Source organism: Gopherus evgoodei, chromosome 3, assembly GCF_007399415.2.
Source record: "Gopherus evgoodei ecotype Sinaloan lineage chromosome 3, rGopEvg1_v1.p, whole genome shotgun sequence".
In the NCBI taxonomy this organism is placed as follows: Eukaryota; Metazoa; Chordata; order Testudines; family Testudinidae; genus Gopherus; species Gopherus evgoodei.
Window position 1 is genome coordinate 74,946,239 of NC_044324.1, and position 26,992 is coordinate 74,973,230.

Sequence of the window (26,992 nt, forward strand, 5' to 3'; positions counted from 1 at the left end):
GCCCTACAGACTGTTAATCCAGAAGAGAAAGCAACACACTGGTTGAGTGTAGAGTCTGCACCCTGTCACATGTGGCTGTCCTGTTGATAAAAATGTCTCTGAAAGTCAATCCTACTTTTTAGGAGAAGGATTTATTTTTAATTGATAAGAGACTGAAAGCCTCAGTATGCATTTATGAGATTCAAGTAGCTACAATACCCAGACACCTTGCCAAATACTAGCTGACTCACATTAAAAGTCAGTATCATAACTTTGTATAGTAATAGTTAGGTGTATATGATTTATATAGTTCTATACTAATAAGTAAAGGCTAAAATAATCAAGACTGAAGCAGCAAAGAATCCTGTGGCACCTTATAGGCTAACAGAAGACGTTTTGGGAGCATGAGCTTTTCTGGGTGAATACCCACTTCATCAGACGCAAGGGCTGAAGGTTAACATATCCCAGCCCCACCTCAAGTCTCCTCTTTTAAGATTCCAGTACTTATTCTATTTTCTTGGTATTTTAGAAGGCAAGGTGTTTATTATCAAATAAATGGGCAAGACAAAAAGGGTATTTTTGGAAAAGGGTATTACTTGTAAAAAATACTAGTGTCAAGAGTGTCCATTTTTTATACTAAAATAAGTGTTTGCAAGAATTCTATTTTTTTCTGTTTCTTGAAGTTATATTTTCAAATGCTGTTGCTATACAACTCTTTTATAGCCTATCTGAGTAACTGCTACAGAAAACCTGCATGTCAGATTAAGAAAAACACAAAAACAAAACAAACAAAAAGACTACCAAAAAAGTCACATCACATCTTTTATTTGGCAAGAGTATTTAAAGTTGCCTCAGAGAAACTGAATTTCTACTTAAGTCTACTACTTTACAATAAAATCTCAGCCTACTTACCCAGTAAATTAATAACTCCATCATTGTAACATGCAAAAAGCTTGATGAGATCTTTAAAGAGAAGCATAAATGCAGCATTTATGACGCCATTTGTCAATTCGTTTGGATGAACCTATACACAAATAAAACTCCATTCAGATACATTTAATTGAGCTATAAAATGCTTAACATTTTGGCTTTCAGCAGCAGATACATATTAAGTTAATATATTATTCAATTATATTGATTTAGATGTATTTGAATTCTGAGGATACTCTGCTAACTCAATTTTATTCAGGCGAAGGGAAAGAGGTCAGTTCTGTTCCATCACTTGGTGCTCAAGTGGCACATGTTGCTATCACTTAACAATCCTGTGGAAGATTCCTACAATGTTGATCTGGAAGACCCATATTATGAAGGAAAAATCCAACTGATTATTTGTTCAGGCGTCACATGGACAGAAAGTGCCATTTTTTTTCCAAGGATCACACTTGATTTTTCCATATTCTGTTACCAGTATGCATCAAACACATTTGATATTGTAATATTCTTGAGAATCATGAAGTTTTTAAATTGACCAAGAGAGCTAATGTATTAATAAAATATACAAGCCTGAGTTATTACCACAGTAATAACCCTGGTACATTTAGGTTGAGAAACAGCAGCAGCCACCACCTTCTCCCCTGGTCCACTTTCTCTATCACTGCTGCTCTTAATAGGGAAGTGCTACATATCCCCACCCATTGCTGCCTCCAGTCAGAAAGTACTGCAGAGTTCCTTCCCCCTCCTTCCTTTTATTGTTCCCTTTCTCCCCTTCCTGTCCTCCCCACCAGTGTCAACTGAAGTGGATAAAAAAAACCCCAAAATGTTTTTTAAATGAAGAATTGCTTCCATTTTTAAGAGCTGACTTCATTATTTTATATCATATTAAGATACTAAAGTCGATTTTTTGCTTATTTCTTTAATTTCCTAGTTTTAATAGAATGTCAGATTTTTCATAAGTTTATTCTAAAGAGAGTTTCATACTTAAAATGCTCATCTATGGTGAGAGAGACCAGTACAGAGTCTCATTAACACCTTTCTTGTGAGAAGGGCACGAAGTTCAATAAATAGCCTATATTATACAATGTTTGTAACCAATGCCCTTCCTATAACACACATTTCCACAAGTCAAAAGTGAAATGCTTTGACCTGGCAAATAGTCCATCACTATTTGCAGTTAAAAGCAGAAGTCTCACTGGCTTCAGAGTGCATGTCTACGCTGAAGCTGTAGGCGTAATTTCCAGTTTAGGTAGATGTACCTGAGCTAGCTTTGATTAAGCTACTGCACTAAAACCTCACAGCCAGCTGGCCCATCCCACCATCACTGTAGCTCTGGACATGCTGCTATTTTGAGCACATTAGGTTGATCAAAACTAGCACTGGCATGTCTACCTGAGCTGGAAATTACACCTTCAACTCCACTGTGGACATGGACACCTAAGTGATTTAGGTGCCCAAGGAGTTTAGGGGCTTAATTTTAGATTTCCACTTTTGAAAACTTTGTGTACAAGAAGTTCACAATACTGCGTCAATGCACTGAAAGTTTGAATAAATTTTTTAATGTTAACATGGAAACAATTTTTAAGTGACAAAGATTTCATGCCCCTAAGAAAAGTTTTCAATAAAAATGCTTTAGCCACTGATGCTGCCAACACTTATACACATGCCTAACTAAGTGTGCAAGCAGTCACTCTGAAGCCAATGGGACTATTCTGTGATTAAAGTTATTTACCTGCTTAAGAAACCCTACTCGGTTGACCAGATGTCCCAATTTTATAGGCTGTCTTATATGGTGTCCCTAGCCTCTGTTTGTCAGAGGGTGGAGATGGATGGCAGGAGAGAAATCACTTGATCACCACCTGTTAGGTTCACTTCCTCTGGGGCACCTGGCATTGGCCACTGATGGTCGACAGGATACTGGGCTGGATGGACCTTTGGTCTGACCAAGTATGGCCATTCTTATAGGTGCCTATTACCCACCACCCCATCCCGATTTTTCACACTTGCTGTCTGGTCACCCTAAACCCTACCAGCAGTAGCATGTAAAAAAAGCTAGCATTTATAATTTAGTTAATTAAAAGTTTTAAATCTGAAGTTACAATAGCACAAGTTTCCAGTTTAGTTTTACAAAGCCTCTGTCTGATTTAAAAAAAATAAATGGACAAAAACCTTATGATTTATGTTTGCTCCACCATGGTCTTAACTGAGATTTGCAGCAGTGTTTTCCTCTTATTCTTTCACCTTTTTCTTCTGCTGCTCTCAATCACTCTCCTTCCCATTTTTTCCCTTATGTCCTATCCTTTATATGCAAAAAAAATTTCCCAAGCTCAAGTTTAAAAAACAAAACAAAAAAGAAACTTGGCCATCAATTCTTCCACTCCCACTCTCTTCTCCTGCCTCATCTTGTCTGCTCCTTCATTCCCCTGTCCACAGCCCACTTTCATTATCTTTTCAACTACTATCTACTTTGCATTATCCACAAAACCTATATTTACTCTGAAAACAGAAAAACATTAAAAAAGGAACACTGTACTTCACCCACCCCTTGAAATGCAACAAATTGGAGGAAAGTACGTTGTGCCCTATTACACTAAAGTGTTAAGTCCCATTAATCTCAGCTGCTACTATGGTAAAGCAACACATTTAGGTAGCTTTTAAAAAAAAATGTATGAAGTAATGTTTATAGCTCTGTTTTCAATTTAAAATTCTGAATACATACATCAAATTCAAGAAGTGCATCAATTTGTTCTTGTAATATTGGCATGCTTTTCAATAGCTTTTCTGGAACCATTGTTCTCATTACACCTTCAGCGCTGCAAGACAGAAGAACAGAAGTTGACAAGTTTGATTGAAGATCAGTTACTCATTAACTACAGGGCCTGAAGTACAATAGTGTGGTGGTTTAGAAAGTTTCAAAACACAACACAGCATCTCAAATATGTTTTGGTTGCCATCTAGGTCACCTATTTCAGTGAATCATGTAAAAGATGTAAAATTGAAGTTAAATCTTGGTAAGTGTTGGAGAGGTCCACTTATTTCATAGGTTCCATTGTTTGCTAAGTACCTAATTTGTAGTCTATTACTACTAAAAAAAAGTGACAGGTAGTCATGGAAAAATACAGTGCAGCATATCATGTCAGACACAAAGGTACAGTGTTGCACTTGAATGTTCTTCCCCTATAGCATCCACAAGGGCAGTTAGCCACCTGTAATTCTGCTCATCTTCAAGTATCTTTTGAATCGATTCCATCACTCCTACCTTTTGGTAGCCACATCCTGGCATAAAGACTGGAATTCCCTTGGCTTGGACAGTGCCTACCACAATAGGATCCAGTTGCTTGGCACTGTGGTACTACAAATAGTTCTCAAAGATTTGACCCTTTGAGACAACACTAGTTCAGTCTGATAGTGAGACCAATTTCTAGAGCCTCTGCAATCCCACAGAGAAAATTCAGTTTCACACGATAAAAAGGAAGTTCTTCGCTTTCTATGTTTTGAGTGCCCAAGGAAACAGTCACTTGAAAAAAGTTACCTTCAACAGCTCTGAGGGAAGATGGGTACACAAAACAGGAATTCCATCAAACAGTCCCCTCAGAGAATCAGAATTACAGGAGTAGAACTCTTCTCTAAAGAGAACATGTTGAACAGATTTCTACTTGTGCAGACTAAGGACTTTGAAATGAACCTCCATAAACGTACAGATTCTGCTGTTAGGGAGGAACAAAGACCTACACAAAAACTGTTTTTAAATATATGACCAGGAAGACTGTATTCACATCAGAGGGAAGTACTGATAAACACAATCAAGTAGTTATCAAGAAGATATTTTGTACAAACAAACAAACTTGAGTGGATGAGAGTTTATCTGACCTATTCCATCCACAGCGGATAAAAACCAAATTCCAGTACCCAGTAGGTACTTCCTGTCTGTCTTTCTGCCTGTATTGCTCTATTTGTTCCTATGAATTTCTAATACCTACAGAAACCCATTCTATGTTTCTGGTGACTGTAACATAAACTGAACACACACCCTCCTCCAAAGATGGCTGACCATAAATACAGTATATCTCCCTCAAACCATGGATCACTTCTTCAGCCTTAGAAAGACTAGTGGTCTTGTTTTGGAGACACTAAGGTCCACTGGAATCAAGACTGAAGTCTTTATGATTAATTGACAGGAGGGTTTTAAGGTCTGGCTCGGGACCTGTATATTACCCTTAAAGAAGATTAACTCAGATCCAGAGGTCTGTGCTGATGATCTGATACACGTTATCCAGTCATCCCCTTCAGCTGCAAACAAGCAAGGTGTCTGGAGTCTCTATAGTTAGATATAACATAGTATGAGATAATATGTTATACCTTGAAAGGGATCTCTGAAATGCAAATTGGACTTTAACCAGCTAGATTAGTCATAAAGGAGTTTGAAAGTCTTAAGATAGGCCCCAAGACTACTAAATGTAACCTAGAGACTAACGTGTGTGGTTCTTGTGCATTACTAGTTTATTCACAAATTTAATGGCACCATTTTATGACAATTTATTGTGCATGAGAATTCTGAGAGTGGAAAGAGTAAGGAGAAATTCATTTAAGGTTACTAAATTCATGTTATGTTAATAAGATGCACTAAATTCCAGAAGATTTCCATGTTAATATTTCTGTCACTTAGTATGGATTTCAACCCCATAAATAAAAAAGGACTGATTGGGGGGTGGGGGGAGGGTTGAAGATCATCTCCTTGCTTGAGAAGAGAGAAACTCTTATACCAAGGATCATCCCAACTGGTTTCTGAGCAGCTACTTAAGCAAGCCTGTAAGATTCCTATAGGGTGCCTCCAGGACACAAGATCCCAGGCCCCCCAAGGAACAAAGCCAATATATAAAACCATAAAGAAAACGTTCCCTGAAGTATTCATTTCCCAGGTAAGAGGATATAAATCATCCAGTCATAACTTATGCTATAGCAGTATCAGAGTATAGCACCACCTTCATAATGTGAAACAGGAATTATAAACCATTACTAGGCGAGTCAGAACAGATATGAGGAAGGTAAAACAAGGCATAGGAGCTCATAGAAATGAAGGCACCTCAGCAAGTACATATAGATGTTACAGCCTTGGAGTGTTTGGAGCCATAAATCTCAGACATTGGTGAGGTATACGCAGCATGTCAGATGCTGGGCGAAGCACTCATTTTCAGGTGAATGCTTTTCAAGTTCTGGGATGAGAATCAGGCTTACAGAAGTTATCCAGAGACATCAGGAAACCAGAGATGCTCTATTTTCTGGACAGGTTAGGGAATATCCACAGAATAGATGTATTCCCATTCACCCTTGCCTGATAGTGGATCTTCCCCTCTGAATGTCTCTTCAGTCAACTCTAGAGGAGACCAAAACCCAGTAGCCATGTGCTGAGAAGGCACTGAAGTCAATAACTTAGGAGTACACATTTCAATGCAAGATCAGACCACTGAATCAGGTGGCTGAGAAATTAATGCCAACAGCAAACCATCAAGACTACTGATGCTCCATGCACTGAACGAACACAGGAGGAAAACTACGCTAATTACCTAAAGTTAAACACATAAAACAGTGGCCGAAAGTATGGTGGGTTTGTTTTTGAGGCACTAGCAACTCAAAGATGCCTTCACTTACACAGTGAAGTAGTCAAAGCAGTTACTGGTGCTATGAACAGCTCTGACCACTGAGGACAAGGCAAGTTAACCAAGGAATCCATAAGTGTTCCCCTCATCAGAAGCTCATGTCTAAGGATGCGGAAGAGACTGTAACCAACCAGGTTGGTAGTAACATTAACTGGAAACTAGCAATAAGCAGTCAAAAGAACTGAAACAAGATTATAGAGGGCACTGAGCCACTGGCTGTTTATCTTGGAATGTAGCTGAACTACTGGTGCTGTAATGGGAACAAAAAAATAAAAATAAAAAAATAAACCCTAAGTTAGAAGAATCCCAGCCTATTTCACACTAAAGAGCAGAGACCCAAGAGTATTCATTCTCATACTACAGAGGCCAACTTGCTGTTCAAAAATGGTTAGGTTATTCCAAGTGAATACACATTATTTACAATCACCTAGCAGTCCTTATGTACTGAAAATGGATTCTAAAACATGCACTGTGTAGTTACGTTCATGGCTTGAGTTTCTGTGTCAATATGCTCAGTTTACCAATAAATGTTTTTCTCACTGCAAATGCTACATACTCAACCTGGGCTCAGAAATGCACATGGAGGTTTCCTTCTCACACATTCTTGAGCTGTAATAAGCCCTGTAATGATTCTATGGGCTAAGTTAGCAGATCAGCAACGTCTGCGCAAACCCACTGCCTACAAGTTTCATCTCAGTTTTACAGAATATTAAAACAGGTAATGTTTGCATGCTGATGGAAAGCCACATGAGATTACGACTATGAAAAATATTTAGTCTAACTTGAAGGGAGGTCTGTGACTTAAGATCTTCTTAATGCCAACTGGGAAGGGTGTGCAGTGGGGTTACAGAAATTTTCTGATTCGGGTATGTATATTCTGGTTCACCCAAGAACGTTATGTGAGGTCTCAAATGAAAGCTGATGTCACACTGATCATCAATATCATTGTGAAATGTATGTATATGCACCATGCAAGGAGTTATGTATGTGTGACAGAAAATTATGTTCTTTAGTATATAAAAGATAAAAGCAGGTCACCAAAAAGTAACAGGCTGCAGACCAGTTTCTCCAGACAGGGGGTAAGAAATGTCTGTCTCTCTCTGTTGGGATATAAATTAAACATTGTATGCTAACACAATGGATGTCTATTTACACATGCAGTCAAATGTTGAGATGCGAAACCAACAGGAAAGCACACAGAAAAAAAAAAAGCCATGGTGGGCTATTCTGTCTATGAGTAAAGACAATGAACTTTAGGAGTAATTCTAGAAGGCAAAGATACCCTGGTATCCTGCACCTAGGAAGTAAACGGACAGCATATCTGCATTCATGAAAGCAGGGTCTTAGACAGCCATAGTTAAAAATGCAGCAGAAGATTGAGCGAGAGAAAACATTTAGTTAAGTTTAGTCTGTAAAAAGCATGTTATGACCATGCTTTCTATGTAACCATTTGTTTCGAATAGTCTTACTAACTACTACTTCTAGTAAGTGTATTACTACTTTCACTATAAATATATTAAGCACTGTGATATTAAGCAAAGTGATGGTCCCGAGCTGAATCTTACAAGCTGGTGTGTACTGTTCCTTTGGGAATATGAGACCTGGTAATTGAGAGTATCTAGGGGAAAAGGGGCAAGGGAATGTTCCAAAGACTCAGGGTTGGTATGTACCTATTGCTACCTACACAAAGAAAGGAAGGTCTGAAAAATAGTGTTTGTGCTGCCAGAGGCTGTTGGTTTCAGGGAACTGATCTATAGCAAGCACAAATGAGACTCCATGATGCTACAGGAAGGCAGTGAAGAGGTGCCTCACAACTGTGGGTATTTTGGGGGCACATCAGTGTACACTTGCCAGTTTGTTACCAAACTTGCTAGTTCCAGTTGGTTTGAAAGAAGTTCAAGATGTTGTGTTTGATCTACCAAGCCTTTTAGTTTGGGTCCTGGATACCTCTGCCATCCTGTTAGGTTTTCCAACTCAGCAGTTGAGATCAGCTAGAGACTATTAGCAGGAACATCCTATGTTAACAGATGGAGTGGGGAAGAGAGGGCACTCAGTTGACAGCCTCAGCTCCAGAATTTACTTCTGTCCTTCATCCAGAGCCAGATAAGCTGCAAGGACCCTCCTTATACAGGACTTTTTTTTTTTTTTAAGAGGGGATAGCTTGAGTAGAGATAGCTACAAACTAAAGCTAAAACTAAAGTTTTTTTTTAAAAACACGTTTGAAGGTTAAAACCTTTTTCTTGGTTAAAATATTTTGTTCAAGTGACTCAAGAAAGTACTATTAAGAAAAAACAAGCAAAACTTACAAGCAGTCTACATGGTAAAATGCCAGTTACCACAATACAATTTTAACATTTAGTAGGGCCTGAAAAGGCCAGCTGGCTCATTCGATCTGATTCCATATGTTTTGAAAAACTAAGTTATTACATTATTCTCATCAAATTCTCATCAAGCTGGTCTAACAATCTCTCTTAGTAATTGTTTCTACTGCTCATTTGCTTTTAGTTTTGAGAACATTTCTAAACCATAAAAATATTTCTTTCAGGGCGCTGCTATCTCCCATAGCCATCATCTGCAATGGAACTATGACAATATTTCCCATCGGCCCTTACATTAATTTTTTTTAAGTATAAAATTTAGCTTCTTCACTCTGTCTAGTCTTCTAGTTCTTGTGGTGCTTGAACTGTTTTACTATAAATCTTCTACAAGAATGGTGTACAACCTTCCAAATATGGTAGCAGCTGAACTAAGAGCAATAGCACTCTCTCCAGTTTCTGCATGCAATATGCCTGCAGAAAAACATGTAATAGCACTTTTAAACAAAATAAAAAAGCACTGCACTGAAAGCCCTTGTATACAGATTTTCTACTCACTTTCGTCATCCTGACTTATTGGGACACACGGCTCAGGACATCCAGAACTGTAAGGCACCATATTACAGTCTCATCTACAGTAAACCTCTCCTGCTGAGGCAGAAGGGTATGTCAGCTTCCTACCATGCCAGTCAGTCTGTCTCACCAGCAAAATCTTTGACACTTTGCTGGTCTTTACTCTGCTTTGCAGGTTTTAAAAAATAAAATCTGTGACCTCCCAATACCCGAGTTCCCAGACACGTCTCTGTAGTGTCCACAGAGAGACTGGACATGCACAGAGATTCAGTTCACTACCTCCCAAAAGACAATGTACACACAAGCCTGTTAGGTTAGCTGAGGACTCACTCGATACTTCATTAGAACAGCACGGATATGATTTGTAGTAAAGCTAAGAATAAGTTTATCAACAAAGAATAGCGATTTCAGTGATACTAAAATAAAATGGTTACAAGGTATGATTACAAAAACAAAAAATACACTTTCTAGTGACTAAAACTTCATTTTAGCAAGTTACAATCTTTGCTTAAGCAGTTTTCAAATCAAGTTACCAGCATCTCTAGCCTGCTAGGCCAGGGGATCCAACTTTCTCAGGCTCAGAGGGTGCGTTTCCCTTTGTCGCTTAAGTGACGGATAACTGGAATGTCTTTGTTCCCTTTATCTTTTCCAGTGTCCATTATCTATGTCTAAAGGGCCAGGATAACTTCCTGGGGATGCAGACTCTGTCCCCTAGTATGCTCACGAAACTGCAGCTTGGACTGTTTTATTTACCTTATATGTAAGTGTACTTGCATTGATCTCTGTTTGTAATCCAGCCAGACAATACCACGTTCAAGGAAGGACTGGATCCATTCAGCACCTCCCAACCACGTCAAGATCATGTACCCAGCATACATAACTCTTTATACCCAACCCACACATACACAAAATAACATTCCTGAGCAGACACCACCAGTTTACATATGATATCTTTAGATACATATCATGACAGCTGTGCTGGGGGTAGTGAGCGTGTCAGGCCTGATAAGGGTTACAGTATGGTGTGCCCTCTGCCTGTTGGTATTGAGGGGTTTTAACACATCTCAGCTCAAGACATTATTAAAGATTGCACTGAGGGAGTATGGACTACCACTACTTGACAAACTGAATTATTTTTTAAATTTTTAGATTTAGTTGCATCTTTCATTTTCTGTTCAACTAGTACTTAAATCAGGCCCTTTCATTAAAGCATTAGATAATTATTTATTTTAGTGACTCAAGAGTCAGGTTTCACTCAAGTCCCATCATAATTAAGTTTAAATACATAAACAAACAGCTTACCCTTTCTTCACTCTTGCAAAATCAAATGCCATTTGTCTGTAGGAGAATGCTTTTTCATTCAAGTATCTACTGTAACGCCTTATGAAGGTAGACATATCATATCCTGCAATAAAACAAAGTTACATATTTTGTTAAACTGGTGTAATTGTTTATAAAGATACTTACTCATTTGCTAAAACTGAACAGCATATTGCATTTTAAGATTACCATTTACACTCTATGCAAAATCTGAGACTAGACATAGCCTTACATATGAAAAAGTGACACTTCAAACATAGGAAGAATTCTCAGTTTTGAAAATGTCATTGAACCCCATCAAATAAAAGGTAAAACTAAAACAAAACCTGTTCTTCGTACAAGAATCACTGCCCACTAGCTAAGCAACAGCACAAGCCAGACTAGACGTGGAAGTCAGCTCTATTTGTTATACTATTATATATAAAATACACAGACACACTTTTTATATTATATAAAAATAAAAAGTTCCAAATCAGTAAATTTACATGCTTTTGTGTTACTTAGTCTTGTGACCATAATTTAAAACCATTAGCAAGTGTCAGTAGTTTTTGACCAGTCACCACTGGAAAAGCCTCTAGTAAGAAAATGTCTTTACTGGATGTGCTCCTGCACCTACAGGCATTTTGAACCATAGTCACTTGTAAAACTTCTCTACGAGATACTTGTTGGATTACACGTTTACAAGTTTTCCATGGAGGCACAGCAATCACCTTGTATTTCTTCCATCAGACATCATATCCTGTCCTGCTGTCTTTCTGCAGATCTCATTTACTGTAGTCATAGCTGTCAGACTTTGATTACAGAATTAGTTTTGTCATATCTTCTTAGGACCTGCCTTTATTCATCAAAATGTGTGCAATTTGTCTCCAGCCATGGCACCTGAGATATATACTGCAGTTTCTTTGCTGAATGCTCTTAGCTCACGGATTCTTTCAGCTTGAGCTTCCAGCTGATGTCCTATTCAGCTTTGTCTGTTCTATGCTGATGGAACAATGAGAAGGAGAGACACTCACCCAATAGGACCTGTGCCTAAGAACAGTTGCCATTGAAAAAATCATCCATATCTCACCAATGACAGGCTCTTCAGAAAACAGTTTCTGGACTGCTATGATTGGCCCTTCCTTGCCAGACTTAATTTGTCTTCTTGGTTACGTCATCAAGGTATTGATGCCAGACTTCTTGACCGGAATGAAGAAACTATGGGTCCATCAGGATCAAGTGCACCTCTCACAAATTGCTCTATTTGTTCTTCTACAGAATCTGCTATTTTTAGTAGAAACTCTTGTACATCTGATGTTACATGCTGTCCAGTAAACAACATTGACAGGAACCTCTAGATGTGATTTGGGGTCAAATGTGTTTGCAATATTGCTGATGACATGGTTAGTAAAAGCTGTAACATTCTCTTCATACCTCTTCAGTTTAGCAGCAAGGACTTGTTTGTTGACTCTGTCCTCACTACTTCTTGTTCTTATAGCTTTTTCATATTCAGGCTGTGTTATGAGAGAGTAAACCTGACAAGGGCTAGTTTCTTTCTGGTCAGTCCTACAGTCCCACTCCACCCTTTGAGCCTTTGACAGTTGTTCCCATGTCACTCCAAATTCCATTGAAAGATCCAGGAACCTGATGCATATAAAATTCCACACATTCAAAGGCACTGTACTTCTTCAGGGATATCAAGAATGTAGACTGATATTTACCTTACATAGTAGGCCCAGTTTGTAGTAAAGAAATATTGAAGCATGGCATGTTGTGCGTGTAAGTGAAGTTTCCAATAACCATCTTATTCTATTTGGACATTTAAAAGTATGACTTTGAGAAAATGATTCTAAAATTGAACATAGGAGACAGGGCATACCATGACCACCCTCCCTGAAATTTCTCCAATAGCAGCATACACAGAGTTATAGCATCATAGAGCTCTTTAATAGACAGGTTTCCAGAACTGAAACACATTCTGAGTGTCAGCCAACATTTGACAAAATGCTGGAGTATTTCCTCCCTGCTCACATCATTTAACAATGAATAAAAAAGTTTCAGATCACCCAGGGTCTCAAATGCTAGAATCAAGCCATGCAGAGAATGGCTGAATTGCTTACCAGCAAGTATCTGATCTGCAATACAAGCTGCATATACATCAGAATCAACAAGAAAGTCTAGCAAAGTTTTGTCTCCCTCAAAATATCCCAATATCAATAGTCTGTCTCTGGAGGACATATTTCTATTATCTCCTTCATGAATGATATTTCCGTCAGCATTAAGTGGTATAATTCCATTTGGAATTAACACCCCTCCCTGGGACTCTTCCTAGTTAAGTTTTTGCAGTACTAGAGAGGAACCACCATTTTTTCCACATGCTAAATATCTCCATTTTGGGGGAAAGGGGAGGCTTTCCCATGCAAAGCCAATAAACAATATTTTAAACACACTGCCATTTGGTAGCTTACACCAATATTAACATTAAGGTGTTGAAATAATATAAACAGTAAAAATTAGTGAGCCATATTACAGTGTTTCTGGAACTTGCAAAAAGTGACATTTTGGGTACCACTGTTTTACCTAGCCTGCAGGCTTATGGCAGTACTTAACAGCTTCACATCATACCTCAACTAAATGTATATAAAATAAGCTTTCAAATTATGTGATGTGGGTATGTGTAGGATGGATACATTAAACTCCAACTATATGGCCCTTTTTGAAAAATTGCCACATGCCTAATACTAAGATCTAATAGGAGATGAAGTGTCCTACCCCAGTCAGTCAATGGGCAAGGATAGGTCATCTATTGGTGAACTTAGTATGTGTATTTCATACCTTGGCCTGAAACTTCACTGGTTGAACAGAAGTAGTTCAAGACTGAGAATTTTGCAAAAAGCAATTACTTTTCAATTAGTTAGGAAAGGAAGGTTGATACCAGGTGATAATCTGCAGCTTCTGAAGGTCCTTGTGTATCGGGAGAACTATTGCATGGCTTTAAAAGGTGGTGTTAGTTCATGCTGCCTTACAGCAAAACCTATGTCAAGAGGGAACTCAAGTGATCCCAGCTGTCTTAGTAACCCCAGGGTCATGGATCATGTTACACGCAATTGCTCCAATTTCCAATGGAGCTTCAAGTATATACTGTGTTTGCAAAAAGAAGGAAAATTTATGGTAGTGCAATCCGTTTATAGTTTCTTTGGTCTGAAGACATCACCACAGATTCAGATTGTCTACTCCATAAGATAATTTACATGTTGTGAAGACATATTCATGCTAGCTTCCTGGTTATTACGACCATAAATCAGGGTTGATGACAATGCCACTCTAACAATTTCTGCTGACTGCAATTTATTGACTGCAAGTGACAGTGGAGGAAAAAAAATCCAGCTAGCAACTAAGATACCTCTTGCCATTCTAACCAACCCATACCCTTCCCTTTCTGAATTCCTGCACTGGATACTGAATATTTCTCCTGACACTATTACCATTTTCAAAATTAAGAATATTCAAGGGAGCATTTGTGTCCACCAAATTGTTCACGTAGATGAAAGATATCCACCTTCAAGAACTTGCACCATCACTCTTCCCTCACATGCACACCGTGTTTGATTCTTTGAATTCCGCTGCACACACCACCTCTTCCAGGAACTAGAAGCAGGGTCCATAAAATTAAATAGCAAAGTTTTCAGCAAAAACATCCAGAAGTATTTTTGTCATGTCCTGGCAGGACCGGCTTTAGGCACCAGCACGTGCTTGGGGCAGCACAATTCCAGGAGCAGTATTTTTTTTTTGCTTGGGGCAGCATGAAACCTAGAGTTGGCCCTGTGTGCTGGCCACGAGTCTGAGCCACGGTACACAGAAACGTTAGTTTTTACAGCTGTGGAAACCACATCACCCCCTTCCCAAAAGCAAGTTCTGTGTGCATGCCAACTAAAAATCACTTAGGCATCCAACGCATAGTGTTCATACCCAAGTACAAATTCTCACATGCAGAATTCAAAATAAAAAAGGGTCTTTACTCTCAATATGGCAGAGATGAGACAAGACTGCGTGTGTTCAATTAAAGGACTAACATTAAAATAGTAACAATGAGGGGAAAAATTCTAACATTATGCTCAGTTATTCTGTTGTCTAGGCCTTTTCTCTGGGTTTTCCTGTTCTCCTCTGGCAGCAGAACATCCTCTGCACTGGGTAGATGTCTGCACTTTGGACTTTGTCCTTTTAACTCTTTAGGCTGGGCCTCCTGCAGATCTGGTTCCAGCTTGGAGGGGAGAAACTTGGGAGTCTACTGTAGTCCTTGGGCCAATGCTACTCTCTTTGGTCCAAATCTTGTGTCCCAAAGCCTACTGTAAATAATAATGCCAACTTCAAGGCCTATATTCATTAAAGTTTGATTTCTTCTAAAGAACTGGCTTAATATAAATTACTGTTAAGAATGTGGGAGATAGGTATTCTCTAGATTGTGTGCACCTCTATTACTGTGATGCTGTCTGCTACATAGGGGCAGAGGATTACCTCAGTCCGATATGATTTTGCTGCCCAGCCGGAAGGCAAACAATGGATTAACTCAGTCACTAATACTTAAAACAAGTGTCAATTTCTTTGAGGCCTACTTCCACCCGTGTGCATCAAGACTCTGGTTGGAAGTGGAAGGTCCCAGCTTTGAGGCCTCAGGGACATTTCAGGTGGAGAAATGAAAGAGCTTGAGAGGGGATCAGAAGGAGTCAGTGACTGCTCAAGATATGCTGCCCCTTCACTCTTGGATGTGGGGGAAAGTTAGATCTACCTAAGCAGTTAGGTAAAACATGCAAATTAGGATTGCCAACTGTCTAATCACACAAACCCAAATACCATTTCCATGCCTTACACCTCCTGAGGCCCTGCCCTTTTTCTAAGGCCCTCCCTCCCTCTGTTGTTTGCTCTTCCCCCACCCTCACCAGGCTGGGGCAAGGGGTTGGGGTGTGGGAGGGGATACAGGCTATGGGCTGGGGGTTTGGAGTGTGGGAGGGGATTCTGGGCTGAGCCTGGGACAGTGGTTGGGGTGCAGAGTTCAGGCTCCAGGAGAGGGCTCAGGGCTGGAACAACAGATTGAGGTGTGGGAGAGGGTGCTGGCTCCAGCCGGGTGGCACTTACCTCAGGCAGCTCTCTGTCTGCAGTGCAGTGGGGCTAAGTCCCCTGCCTGCCCTAGCCCTGCATGCTCCCAGAAGTGGCTGGTACATCCTTGCTGCCTGGAGTGGGGGAGGGAAGCAGGGGGCAGGTGTGTCTGCATGCTGCCCACAGCGCGAGTGCTGACTCTACAGCTCCCATTGGCCGGGAACTGTGGCCAATGGCTCTGCAGGGGCAGAGCCTGCCTTAGTCCTGCTGTGCCGCTGACTGGGAGCCACCCGAGGAAAGCAGGGACAAGGGGCTCCGTGCACTGCCCGCTCCACATGCTGCTCCTAGAAGCAGCCAGCACATCCCTGCGGCCCCTGAGGGGAGGGAGTAGGGGACAGGGGGCTCCACACACTGCCCCTGCCTGCAGTTATCGCTCCCATAGGCTGCAGTTCCTGGCCAGTGGGAGCTGTGGAGTCAGTGCTCAGGGACATGCCGGTCGCTTCCGGGAGTGAAGCGGCGTGGGGCCAGGGCAGGCAAGGAGACTACTGGACATTTGGCAGCCTAAAATCTCCCAGTTTGGCTTCCATAGCCTACAGGAGATAGAGCCTGATTCTGGGAGACTTCTAGCGAAACCTGGAAGGTTGGCAACCCTAATGCAAATAGGCTTTGTTGTTGTTGTAACCCCTTCTCTCTGTTCATTGTGTTTGTTTAAGGAAAGGATGGATTCAAAGAAACTATTTTGAGACACAGCATTTACTTACTGATCACAAGTCCCAAAGAAGTCTATAGTCTGGCCCAGTTTAGTCATGGCATGGTAGGACCAAGAGGGGAAAAAAAAAAAAAAAAGAAAAAAAAAGAAAAAAAAAGAAAAAGAAAAAGAAAAGCAAGAGAAACAGACAGACACGACTCCTCCACTGGCATGTGGGCAGCCATCAACTGTGGACAGATCTCTGCCAGTACAAAAAAGGTCTCACTGGTACATATCAGTGAAGCACATAACAGCAGAGGTTTGCTCTTAACTGAGATGGATTTTGCAAGTATTTGATACTGCGCTACTGTAACACTTTGAAGTATCAGAGGGGTAGCCGTGTTAGTCTGGATCTGTACAAAAAGAGTCCTGTGGCACCTTATAGACTAACAGATGTTTTGGAGCATGAGCTTTCGTGGGCGAATACCCACTTCGTCAGATGCATGTAGTGGAAATTTCCAGGGGCAGATATATATAGGTTGATGGATTTCCACTCCATACGGCTAAATGCAGTGCCTTGCATGGTGTCAAGTATCAGAGGGGTAGCCGTGTTAGTCTGGATCTGTACAAAGAGTCCATCAACCTATATATACCTGCCCCTGGAAATTTCCACTACATGCATCTGACGAAGTGGGTATTCGCCCACGAAAGCTCATGCTCCAAAACGTCTGTTAGTCTATAAGGTGCCACAGGACTCTTTGTACTTTGAAGTATAGGGTTCTACTCTAATATGGTATATTATTTTTCTCTACTAGATTGAAGTAAAAACTGGCAGTCTAACATTAGAACAAGGCTAGTATAAGTCAGAAGACTGCCCTCACTGGAAATGGAAGATTGTATAAAACTGTCAAGAGCATCAGTTGCAAAATGGGGAGGGGCATGCAAAGAATCATTACTCCAGACTGCTCATCCTATATACATAAGTAGGGCCTCAAGCCTATCCAGAGACATGCTTGCAAAGGACAGCCAGGCAAAGAGAGGGCTTTGGTTGCTCCTCAGTTTTGATTTTCTAATTTTCATTTGGTGAAAAGTGTAAATTAAGAGTTACAGCTCAACAACTAAAGATTCTATCCTCGCTAAGCATGCTCCAGCCTCTGTTCTTAGTGCTGACCAGGCTGTCCATGTACCATCCCCACAGAGTGACTTAGGATACCGTTCTCCAAGGCTAGATATAGGAGCTGGACTTTCCCTGAAACTGATGCCCCATGCTGAGCACCAGAACTGAGAGCTAGTAGCCTCTATGGTGCTTACCTCTGTGCTATCAATGACCACCACCCCCTTGTGATACCACTGTCTATGCAGCCCCAAACTGCCCTGGCCTTCTTCTGTTGCTAAATCTTCATGCTTATCAGGTATAATTAGCATCCCTCACCACCATAAATCTTTCCACATTTCCCTTTAAAGTACAGAATCTAGGTTTTGGATTTTCTCCAAGGTGAATATTTGTTTTCTGCTTGTATTTCCATCTTCAGTAGTATTTACCTCTCCTTCCAATGAAATATCAACTGCCAGTTTCATCAGTGATCTTGAAGTAGCAGGTTTAAGATCTTTCCATCACCACAGTATTCCCTGGACAGCTCCCCAAACTTTATATAATACTATATGCTTATGGTATATTTACCACAGTACTTCCCAGGATGGATGATTATGGTGTATTTACCACAATACACAGTTTATAAATGTTAAAGTTTAAGATACCTCTAAGCAAGGAGGACAAGAATAGGGGTGGGGAGAAGGGGGGGGCAGAATGTGTCAACATAGAAAGCAGAATTACTCCAAACCAGGCATCAGCAGGAATTCAAACACATGGAGCTCAACCATTTAAATATATATTCTTCTCTAGTTTTATTCCTTACCCTGGGTGTGAATCTATAACAAAAATGCAAAACACTATTTTTTTTCTTCTTTATGAGGTGCCCTTTTTGCTAACAGCTGAAACATCTTTTTGACACTAGCAACCACTCCAGCATTTGTGTTTCCTGCACCCACTCCTAAAGCCATTCATATAATTCTTTATAATTCCTGCTATTAAGAGAGGGAATTTATTCCACCCACAGAGAACTTTTAGCTTAAAAATAGCAACACATTAAGCAAGCCCCACTATAAAGTTCAGCAATCCATGTAGAATTACATACAGTTCAATCACTTTCTCAAGCCAACTTGCCATCTCCTCCCCCACATCTGATCGATCCCTCTGTCCTCCTCAACTTCCTCTTGCCCACCTTCCTTGATGTGTAGCAATAAAAACAAAGGGCTATTCTGAAAGGTACAGATCATCTCCCACAGTATTCCACAAGAAGTGATGGAGTCCTCCTCATTAGGAGCATTTAAGACTGAATGAGAAAAGACACGTTAGGGAACAATTTCTCATTTACAGTACTTCCCAGAATGGATAAAATATTATCATCATCCATCCTGGGAAGTACTGTAAATGAGAAATTGTTCCCTAATGTGTCTTTTCTCATTCAGTCTTAAATGCTCCTAATGAGGAGGACTCCATCACTTCTTGTGGAATACTGTGGGAGATGATATGATATTCTTATAGATAAACTAGGAAAGTACAATTTAGATGGGGCTACTGTAAGGTGGGTGCGTAACTGGCTGGATAACCGTATTCAGAGAGTAGTTATTAATGGCTCCCAATCCTGCTGGAAAGGTATAACAAGTGGGGTTCCACAGGGGGTCTGTTTTAGGACCGGCTCTGTTCAATATCTTCATCAACGATTTAGATGTTGGCATAGAAAGTACGCTTGTTAAGTTTGCGGATGATACCAAACTGGGAGGCATTGCAACTGCTTTGGAGGACAGGGTCAAAATTCAAAATGATCTGGACAAATTGGAGAAATGGTCTGAGGTAAACAGGATGAAGTTCAATAAAGATAAATGCAAAGTGCTCCACTTACGAAGGAACAATCAGTTTCACACATACAGAATGGGAAGAGACTGTCTAGGAAGGAGTATGGCAGAAAGAGATCTAGGGGTCATAGTGGACCACAAGCTTAATATGAGTCAACAGTGTGATACTGTTGCAAAAAAAGCAAATGTGATTCTGGGATGCATTAACAGGTTTGTTGTAAACAAGACACGAGAAGTCATTCTTCTGCTCTACTCTGCGCTGGTTAGGCCTCAACTGGAGTATTGTGTCCAGTTCTGGGCACCGCATTTCAAGAAAGATGTGGAGAAATTGGAGAAGGTCCAGAGAAGGGCAACAAGAATGATTAAAGGTCTTGAGAACATGACCTATGAAGGAAGGCTGAAGGAATTGGGTTTGTTTAGTTTGGAAAAGAGAAGACTGAGAGGGGACATGATAGCAGTTTTCAGGTATCTAAAAGGGTGTCATCAGGAGGAGGGAGAAAACTTGTTCACCTTAGCCTCCAATGATAGAACAAGCAGCAATGGGCTTAAACTGCAGCAAGGGAGATTTAGGTTGGACATTAGGAAAAAGTTCCTAACTGTCAGGGTAGTTAAACACTGGAATAGATTGCCTAGGGAAGTTGTGGAATCTCCATCTCTGGAGATATTTAAGAGTAGGTTAGATAAATGTCTCTTAGGGATGGTCTAGACAGTATCTGGTCCTGCCATGAGGGCAGGGGACTGGACTCGATGACCTCTCGAGGTCCCTTCCAGTCCTAGAGTCTATGAGATGATCTGTACCTTTCAGAATAGGGTTAATATATATAAAAGCCAGTTGCCACTTTCATCTCTAACTTCCATTACATCCAGTCATAATAAAGAGATAAATTAATAGGATAAGATACCCTGCCTTATTCCCATTTGAAAGGTTCTGTTTTGAATCATAAGCTATGAGAGCTTCAATTATTCCCCCTTCCCTCTCATCTCACTTAGCCTTATGGCTTCATTACATTTACAAAAAGTGTTGCAACTGCAAAGAAAATGTAAGTTTGTCAAATGAAATCCATTTCAGAATGGATTATCCCCATTTTTGGCTTCACATGCTCCCTAATTCATAACTTTCAATGGGTCTCTACTAATATAGATTAGCAAGGCCTAAGACATATTAGCAGTATTTTATTGCTAAAGTTTAATACAGACAGAAGAACCCATTCTTACCATGTGATCCACTTTTGTCCAAAAAATTGCTGAGATTGAATAGCGTGTTTCTAGATGCCAAGTACTGAATAAATCTCTGCAAGACACAAAAATCAAAGTCAATTTCCTCTCCCTTACCTCTTCATTCCAGTTCAGATTTGCAAGCAGGTAGAAATTAGAGATGATCATATGTACATATAAAGGGAAGATTCAGCTCATCTCCTGCTAACTGACTGAGCCACTCTGACTCAAGTGGATATAGATGGTATGACAGACCCACAAGAGTCTGGTCCTATTGGTATCCAGGACGTGGGTGGGCAAAACCCGCCCACTTCTAAAGGACCCCCCCCCCAGCCTAAGGGGAGGATCCACAGGTCTGTGATACCAAATAATTCCATGGGACAACTAATGAAAAACAGGATCGGGAGTGAGGTCATAGGGCTAAACGAAGGGAACCTGATGGGGACACCGAGCAGAGAACTCCGGACAGCGTCCACGGCTCCTCGAAGGCGTCAAGGGAGCCAGAGGAACTCTGCCCGGATGCATGAATGCATGGAGAAGCAGAAATAGGCCCCACAGTTACAGGAAATCCCGTCGGCCAACCTCCTCTCCCTGGTTTTGTAGATGGCTAGTTTGGCCAGGGCCAAGAGGAGGTTGATAAAGAGATCCCGCGACTTTGTGGGGCCATGGATGGGGAGTGCATAGATAAACAGGTGAGGGGAAAAGTGCAACCAAAAACGCAAGAAGAGAGTCAAGAGGAGCCGGAACAGGGGCTGCAACCTGGCGCACTCTAAATAAACGTGCACCAGGGTCTCCTTCACGCCACAAAAAAGGGCAGGTGTTAGGGACAGGGGTGAACCACGCCAAGTACACGCCCATGCTCATGGCCCCGTGTAGGAGCCACCAACTGACATCCCCGGCGGGCCTCGGGACCAGGGCAGAGTACAAGCTGGCCCACCAGGGCTTATCACCCTCGAGAGGTGGCAGGAAGTCCCGCCATTTGGTATCGGGGCAGGATGCGAGGGTGAGGTAGTGAAGAGTGTGGAGCACGAGCATGTACAGATGTTTCTGTGGCGCGGTCTGGAACAGAACTGACTGCAGATCATGCAGGCGGCTTGCAGTGAAAGGGTGGGGGGGACGATTGGGTCCACGGGGCAGGGTCCTGATAAAGAATGTCCACGAGGCCAGGGATGGAGGGTGGGCGGGACGTGCCCTCTCACAGGACACGGTTGAGGTAGGCCCGAGCAGTGGGCTGTAAAGCGACCTTCACCTCCTGAAGTACGCGCCGGGGAGTACGAGGGCTGGAGAGCCCCATGCACTGAGCGAGCGTCAGGGGATCCAGCCAGTCTCCCCGGTCATAGTCCAGGAGGTCTCTGACCCTGGTGACTTCTGCCAAGACCAGCCTCTGGCGCATCACGGGGGACTCTGCCACCTGCACACGAAGCTGGGGATTGTGTAGCAGGAGCTCCGTGAGATCAACTCCCACAGTGGCCACCACGGACCTGGTCGCTGAAAAAGAACTTCCAGGTCCGGAGAAGGTCTTGGTAGATGACTGGCAGCCTGGAGAGGTCTCGCGGAAGACCTCTCGGATGGAGGAAAAAGAGCTGCCGGTCGTATCGGAGACCTCGAAAGCGGCAGAGGAAGGCATGCGCCAATACACTCCACGCCGGACTACCTGCACCATATGAGCCTCTGCAGGGCCTGGAGGCGGAAGACATGGACCCGAGTGCATAGGCACTTCAGGCCCTACCCCTCCTCCTCCAGGGGCAGGTGAAGGACCAATGCAGAGACCCAGTGCATTCCTGGCCAAAAGAACTCCAGAATCGCCGTCCGGAGGTTGGCCAGGAAATCTGGGGCCAGGACCAGGGTGTTGAGCTGGTACCAGAGCATGGACAGGACCAGTTGATTAAGCACCAGCGCCCTCCCTCGAAGGGAGAGGCACTGGAGTAGTCCTGTCCATTTCCGGAGCCACTCCGTCACCCTGCCCTCCAAACCATGCCAATTCTCCGGCGGAGACAGATGCGTGGCAGAAAGGTAAACGCCGAGATAGAGCAGTGGACTCGCGCTTCACCGGATGGCCCAAAGCATGGGTGGGAGGGAGCTCACCTGCCACCTGTCCCCGACCACCAGGCCAGAGCTCTTGCCCCAGTTGACCCGGGTGGAGGAGGCCGCCGAGTACAGAGCCTGGCAAGCCTCCATCTGTGCCAAGTCGCCCAGGTCCTGGACCATGAGGAGCACATCATCAGCGTACACTGACAGGACTAGCTGCAGCTCCAGCTCCAGCTCCCGAAGCACCAACCCCGTCAACCTCCTGCAAAGGAGATAGAGGAAGGGCTCAATCGCCAGAGCATACAGCTGGCCCGAGAGGGGGCACCCTTGCCATACTCCCCGCCCAAAGCTGACCAGCTCGGTCAGGGTCCAGTTGAGCCTGACCAAACACTCTGCAGAAGCGTACAGCACCTGAAGAAAACCCACAAACTGAGGTCCGAAGCCGAACGCTTGCAGAGTGCTCAGGAGATACCCGTGATCCACCCTGTCGAACACCTTCTCCTGATCCAGGGACAAGAGGGTGAATGACAGACCATCCCTACACCCTAATTCCAGAAGGTCCCGGACCAGATGCAAGTTATCAAAAGATCGTGCGGCCCGGGACAGTGTAGGTCTGGTCAGGATGGACCACATCCGCCAGCACGGACCCTAGCCGCATTGAGATGGCCTTCGCAATGATTTTGTAGTCCGTGCTGAGGAGCGAGACGGGATGCCAATTCTGTAAGTCGCGGAGGTCCCCCCTCTTCGGCAATAAGGCGAGCACGGCTCGCCTGCACAAGAGAGGGAGGACTCTGCTCTGCAAAGACTCGGCCCAGATGGTGACCAGGTCTGGGCCGAGTATATCCCAGAACACGCAGTAGAACTCCACGGTCAGCCCGTCCATGCCCGGAGATTTATTGGTGGGCATGCGACAGAGGGCTTCCGAGAACTCGACCAGAGTGAGAGGCAGCTCTAGCCGGTCCTGGTCGCCCGTGCTGAGCATCAGGAGTCCGTCCCATAGCGCTCTGCAAGTGTTAGGATCGGTCGGATCCGGGGAGAAAAAAAAAAGAGTCGCGTAGAAGGCCCTGGCCCTCTCGCACATCTCCGCCGGATCCGTGAGGGGGGTGCCATCCTCCGCCAGGAGGCAGGCGACGTGCTTCTTGGGCCCCCTCCTTTTCTCCAGGGCGTAGGATCGCGGCTCCCGCTTATTCATCTCCCGAAGGAGACGGATGCGGGATTGAGCAAAGGCACCCTGGGCCCGACGGTCTTCGAGGGTCCGGAGCTCCTCCCGCCTCTCCTCGCATGCTCCGCAGAGGGATGGATCCTCAGGGCTGGCAGCCAGATGCCTCTCCAGCTCAAGACCTCCCTTTCCAACTGCCCTATCGCTGCATCCCGCCGTCGGCTGGTGCCCCGGGTGTAGCCACGGCAGAAGAGCCGGGCACGCACCTTCCCCAGATCCCACCACCGCTGCGCTGAGGGAAAGGCGCGCCTCTGCCCTCGCCAGGCCAGCCAGAACTCCCGGAAGGACGCCACAAAGCACGCATGCTCCAGTAAACTATTATTAAAAGTGCCAATAGGCCAGCCCCGCCCTCTCCGCACTGAGAGAGGCCGTCACAGTGGCAAGGTGGTGATCCGAAAAGGGAGCCGGCCAAATGCTGGAGGAGTGGGACCGTGAAAGGTGGAAACGGGACAGGTAAATGCGGTCCAGTCAGGAGTGGCGCGACCGATGGGCCTCCACCCGGACGAAGGTGAATGTCGAGACGTCGTCCGGGTGGTGGTCGCGCCAGACATCCACCAGGGAGTGGCATTCGACGATCTCTTGGAGGACGTCCACGGCAGTCGGGCACTGCTCGGTCCCCGAGCAGTCCCGTTCCTCGAGGGTGGTATTAAAGTCCTCTCCCAGGACCAGGCACTCACGCGGATCTAGGAAGCCGAGGAAGGTGGACACCTGCTGATAAAAACACAACCTCTCCGGGCCCGATGTCAGGGCGTAAACGTTGACGAGATTAACCACAAGCCCCTCCATGCGGACTCGGAGGTGCAGCAGGCAGGCTGGCACAGCCTCGGTGACCCCCAGCACCTCGGGCAGTGGGAGAACAGGGTTGCCACTCCAGCTGCGCAAACTGAGAAGTGGCTAAAGTAGGCCCCGTCCCCCCACTCCAGCCATCAGCTAGCTTCAGCAGCCGGAACCGTATGGGTCTCCTGCAGGAAAACCACTGAGTATCCCCCCCTCCCTGAGGAAGGAGAGCACCTGGCTCCTGCGGAGACCCATCCTACAGCCCCGGGTGTTTAAAGTGGCAAAGATGATCGGCGCCATGAGGAGGGCTGGGGCTGATCCTCGCCGGCAGACAAGCCCACGGCCTCTGGCAGGCCGTGCAGCAATCCGTGACCTACCCCGTAGGTGAGTAAAGAGTCATGGAAGATGCGGACCCGCCGGTAGGCCAAGCCGAGGCAGCCTGCTTCCCAGTCCTCTTACCCTCCCCCATCAGGGCCCTCGTGGCCCAGAGGACCTGATGGAAATCCCCCCCATCGCTGTAGCGCAAGCTGGACTTTGTTACGGGAGCCACGGATGTCCTCAAGGAACTCCTGCAGCTCCTCCCTCAGCGCATGGGGGGGTGGGGTCACTGATCGATGATTGTCCCCTACTGGGGCCCCCAATCACAGCCCCGTGGCCCACCGAGGCGGGCAGGCAGGGGGCAGACCCCCAATGTGGCATCTGAAGGGCCGACGCCACGTGACCTGCCCCGCTCCCCAGTTCAACAAGGGGTGGCGGAAGGAGAACAGCAGCCCCTGGTAGGTCAGGACAAGAAAAAACTAGTAAAGCCACTCCCTGGGGGGTATTCCCAGTGGCAGTACTGGCATCACAGGAGGTGGGGGGGGGACAAGGACAGGGCTAACAGGAGTAGGGCGGGTATCAGGGAGAGAATCGGGGAAGGGGATAGAGGCAGGATCCTGAGCCTCTATAGATGAGCCACTGGACGGTGGCTCCTCCTGGCCAGGCTCAGGGATCTGGGAAGTAGGAAGGGGACCCCCAACGATGCCGGGCTTAGTCACTATGGCACGTGCGGCAGCCTCGGCATCCAGAGATAGATGTTCAATGGGGTCCCTGCCTAGGAAGGAGAGCGGGCCCTCCACACTCAAGAGGGACACCCCCTGGGAACCGGGTCTTGGCAGCGGGGCACTGGCCGTCGCCCCAACGGGCTCGTCAACAGGGTGCCACCCGCAGCCGGGTTGATGGAAGAATCCAGGGGACCCTCAGAGGTGGGAGCAGAAGCAGCTGTCAGGGGAAGGGAACTCTGGGACAGGGGGACTGTGGTGAGGCCGCCCAGATCGAGGCCCGCTACCAGAGGGTCGTCCAACCCCCTGCGTGACTGGGGTCAGACCCAGGGCCTTGATCTCCTCGTAGATGGAAGGGAGATCACCATCCACCACCCCAGGGCCCTCCCCGCCAGCACTCGAGGTGATACCCACCGTGGCGCTTGCAAAGGCATCGAGTGGGAAGGGGACGAGAGCGGCTCCCTCGGGGGCTTCCATAGGAAGGGACCCTGGAGGAGGGGCAGCATTACCAGCCGGTGCCGCTACAATGTCCCCAGCCGGCACCACAGAACGGGAGTCATCAGGGGGCAAGGCGGAAGGCTCATCATCGGTGCCCACCTTCCTGCTCTTCCGGGGAGCCTCCGAATCTGAAGGATGTAACGAGGCTCGAGCCTTCCGTTTGCCCCGCTTCTCCTGCACTAAAGACCAGCCCTCCATGGCATCATCTGGGGGCTGGCTAACAGGGGTTGGGAAGGGGGGCAAGGGCAATGGCTCAGGGAGGCAGTGGTGGGACAGCAGAAGCGAGGGAGGATTCCCCCTGGGACGAGCCCTCTCCCACATCTGGCTGTATCTCTGCCGCACCCTCCTCCACAGTGGTGGACCGAGAGGGAGGAGGAGGGGCAGCTCTGGGTGCCGGGCAGCCAGGGGTACCGGTGATGACAGGGCTGGCGCCTTGCCGGGGCTCGGGGGTCCCGGACACTCCTCCGTGCTGGGCCAAGGGGCAGTCCCTCCAGACGTGTCCCATTGCCTGGCAGAGGTAGCACCAGGCCTTCCCCGTTGAATAATGCACCCGGTAGTGGGCTCCCTGGTAGGGGACCAGAAAGGACCCTTCGAGTGCCTCTCTGCCATGAGCCGCCGGTGGCAGTCGAAGCTGCACTTGCCTGCAGAATGTGACGGAGGGCAGGGTCCTTGCAGCCCAAGGGGAGAGGGCTAATGACAGATGGGGTGCCCCAGGGTAGAAAGGGCAGGCAGCAGGGCAGCATTGGGCAGGAAGGGAGGGA

The 26,992-nt window shown here is 45.0% G+C and overlaps 1 protein-coding gene across 7 annotated transcripts in view; it reads right to left on the minus strand.

Moving 5' to 3' along the window:
- SNAP91 (synaptosome associated protein 91) overlaps window positions 1–26,992 on the minus strand; it is a 173,576-nt gene that overhangs the window by 99,850 nt on the left and 46,734 nt on the right. For all 7 annotated transcript variants that reach the window (XM_030555842.1, XM_030555837.1, XM_030555838.1 and 4 more), the window contains exons 4-7: window positions 20,670–20,745; window positions 10,760–10,862; window positions 3,632–3,725; window positions 892–1,003 (exon numbers count right to left, since the gene is read on the minus strand). In XM_030555842.1, the coding sequence (XP_030411702.1) occupies window positions 892–1,003; window positions 3,632–3,725; window positions 10,760–10,862; window positions 20,670–20,745 (385 nt within the window). The remainder of the gene's footprint in view (window positions 1–891; window positions 1,004–3,631; window positions 3,726–10,759; window positions 10,863–20,669; window positions 20,746–26,992) is intronic.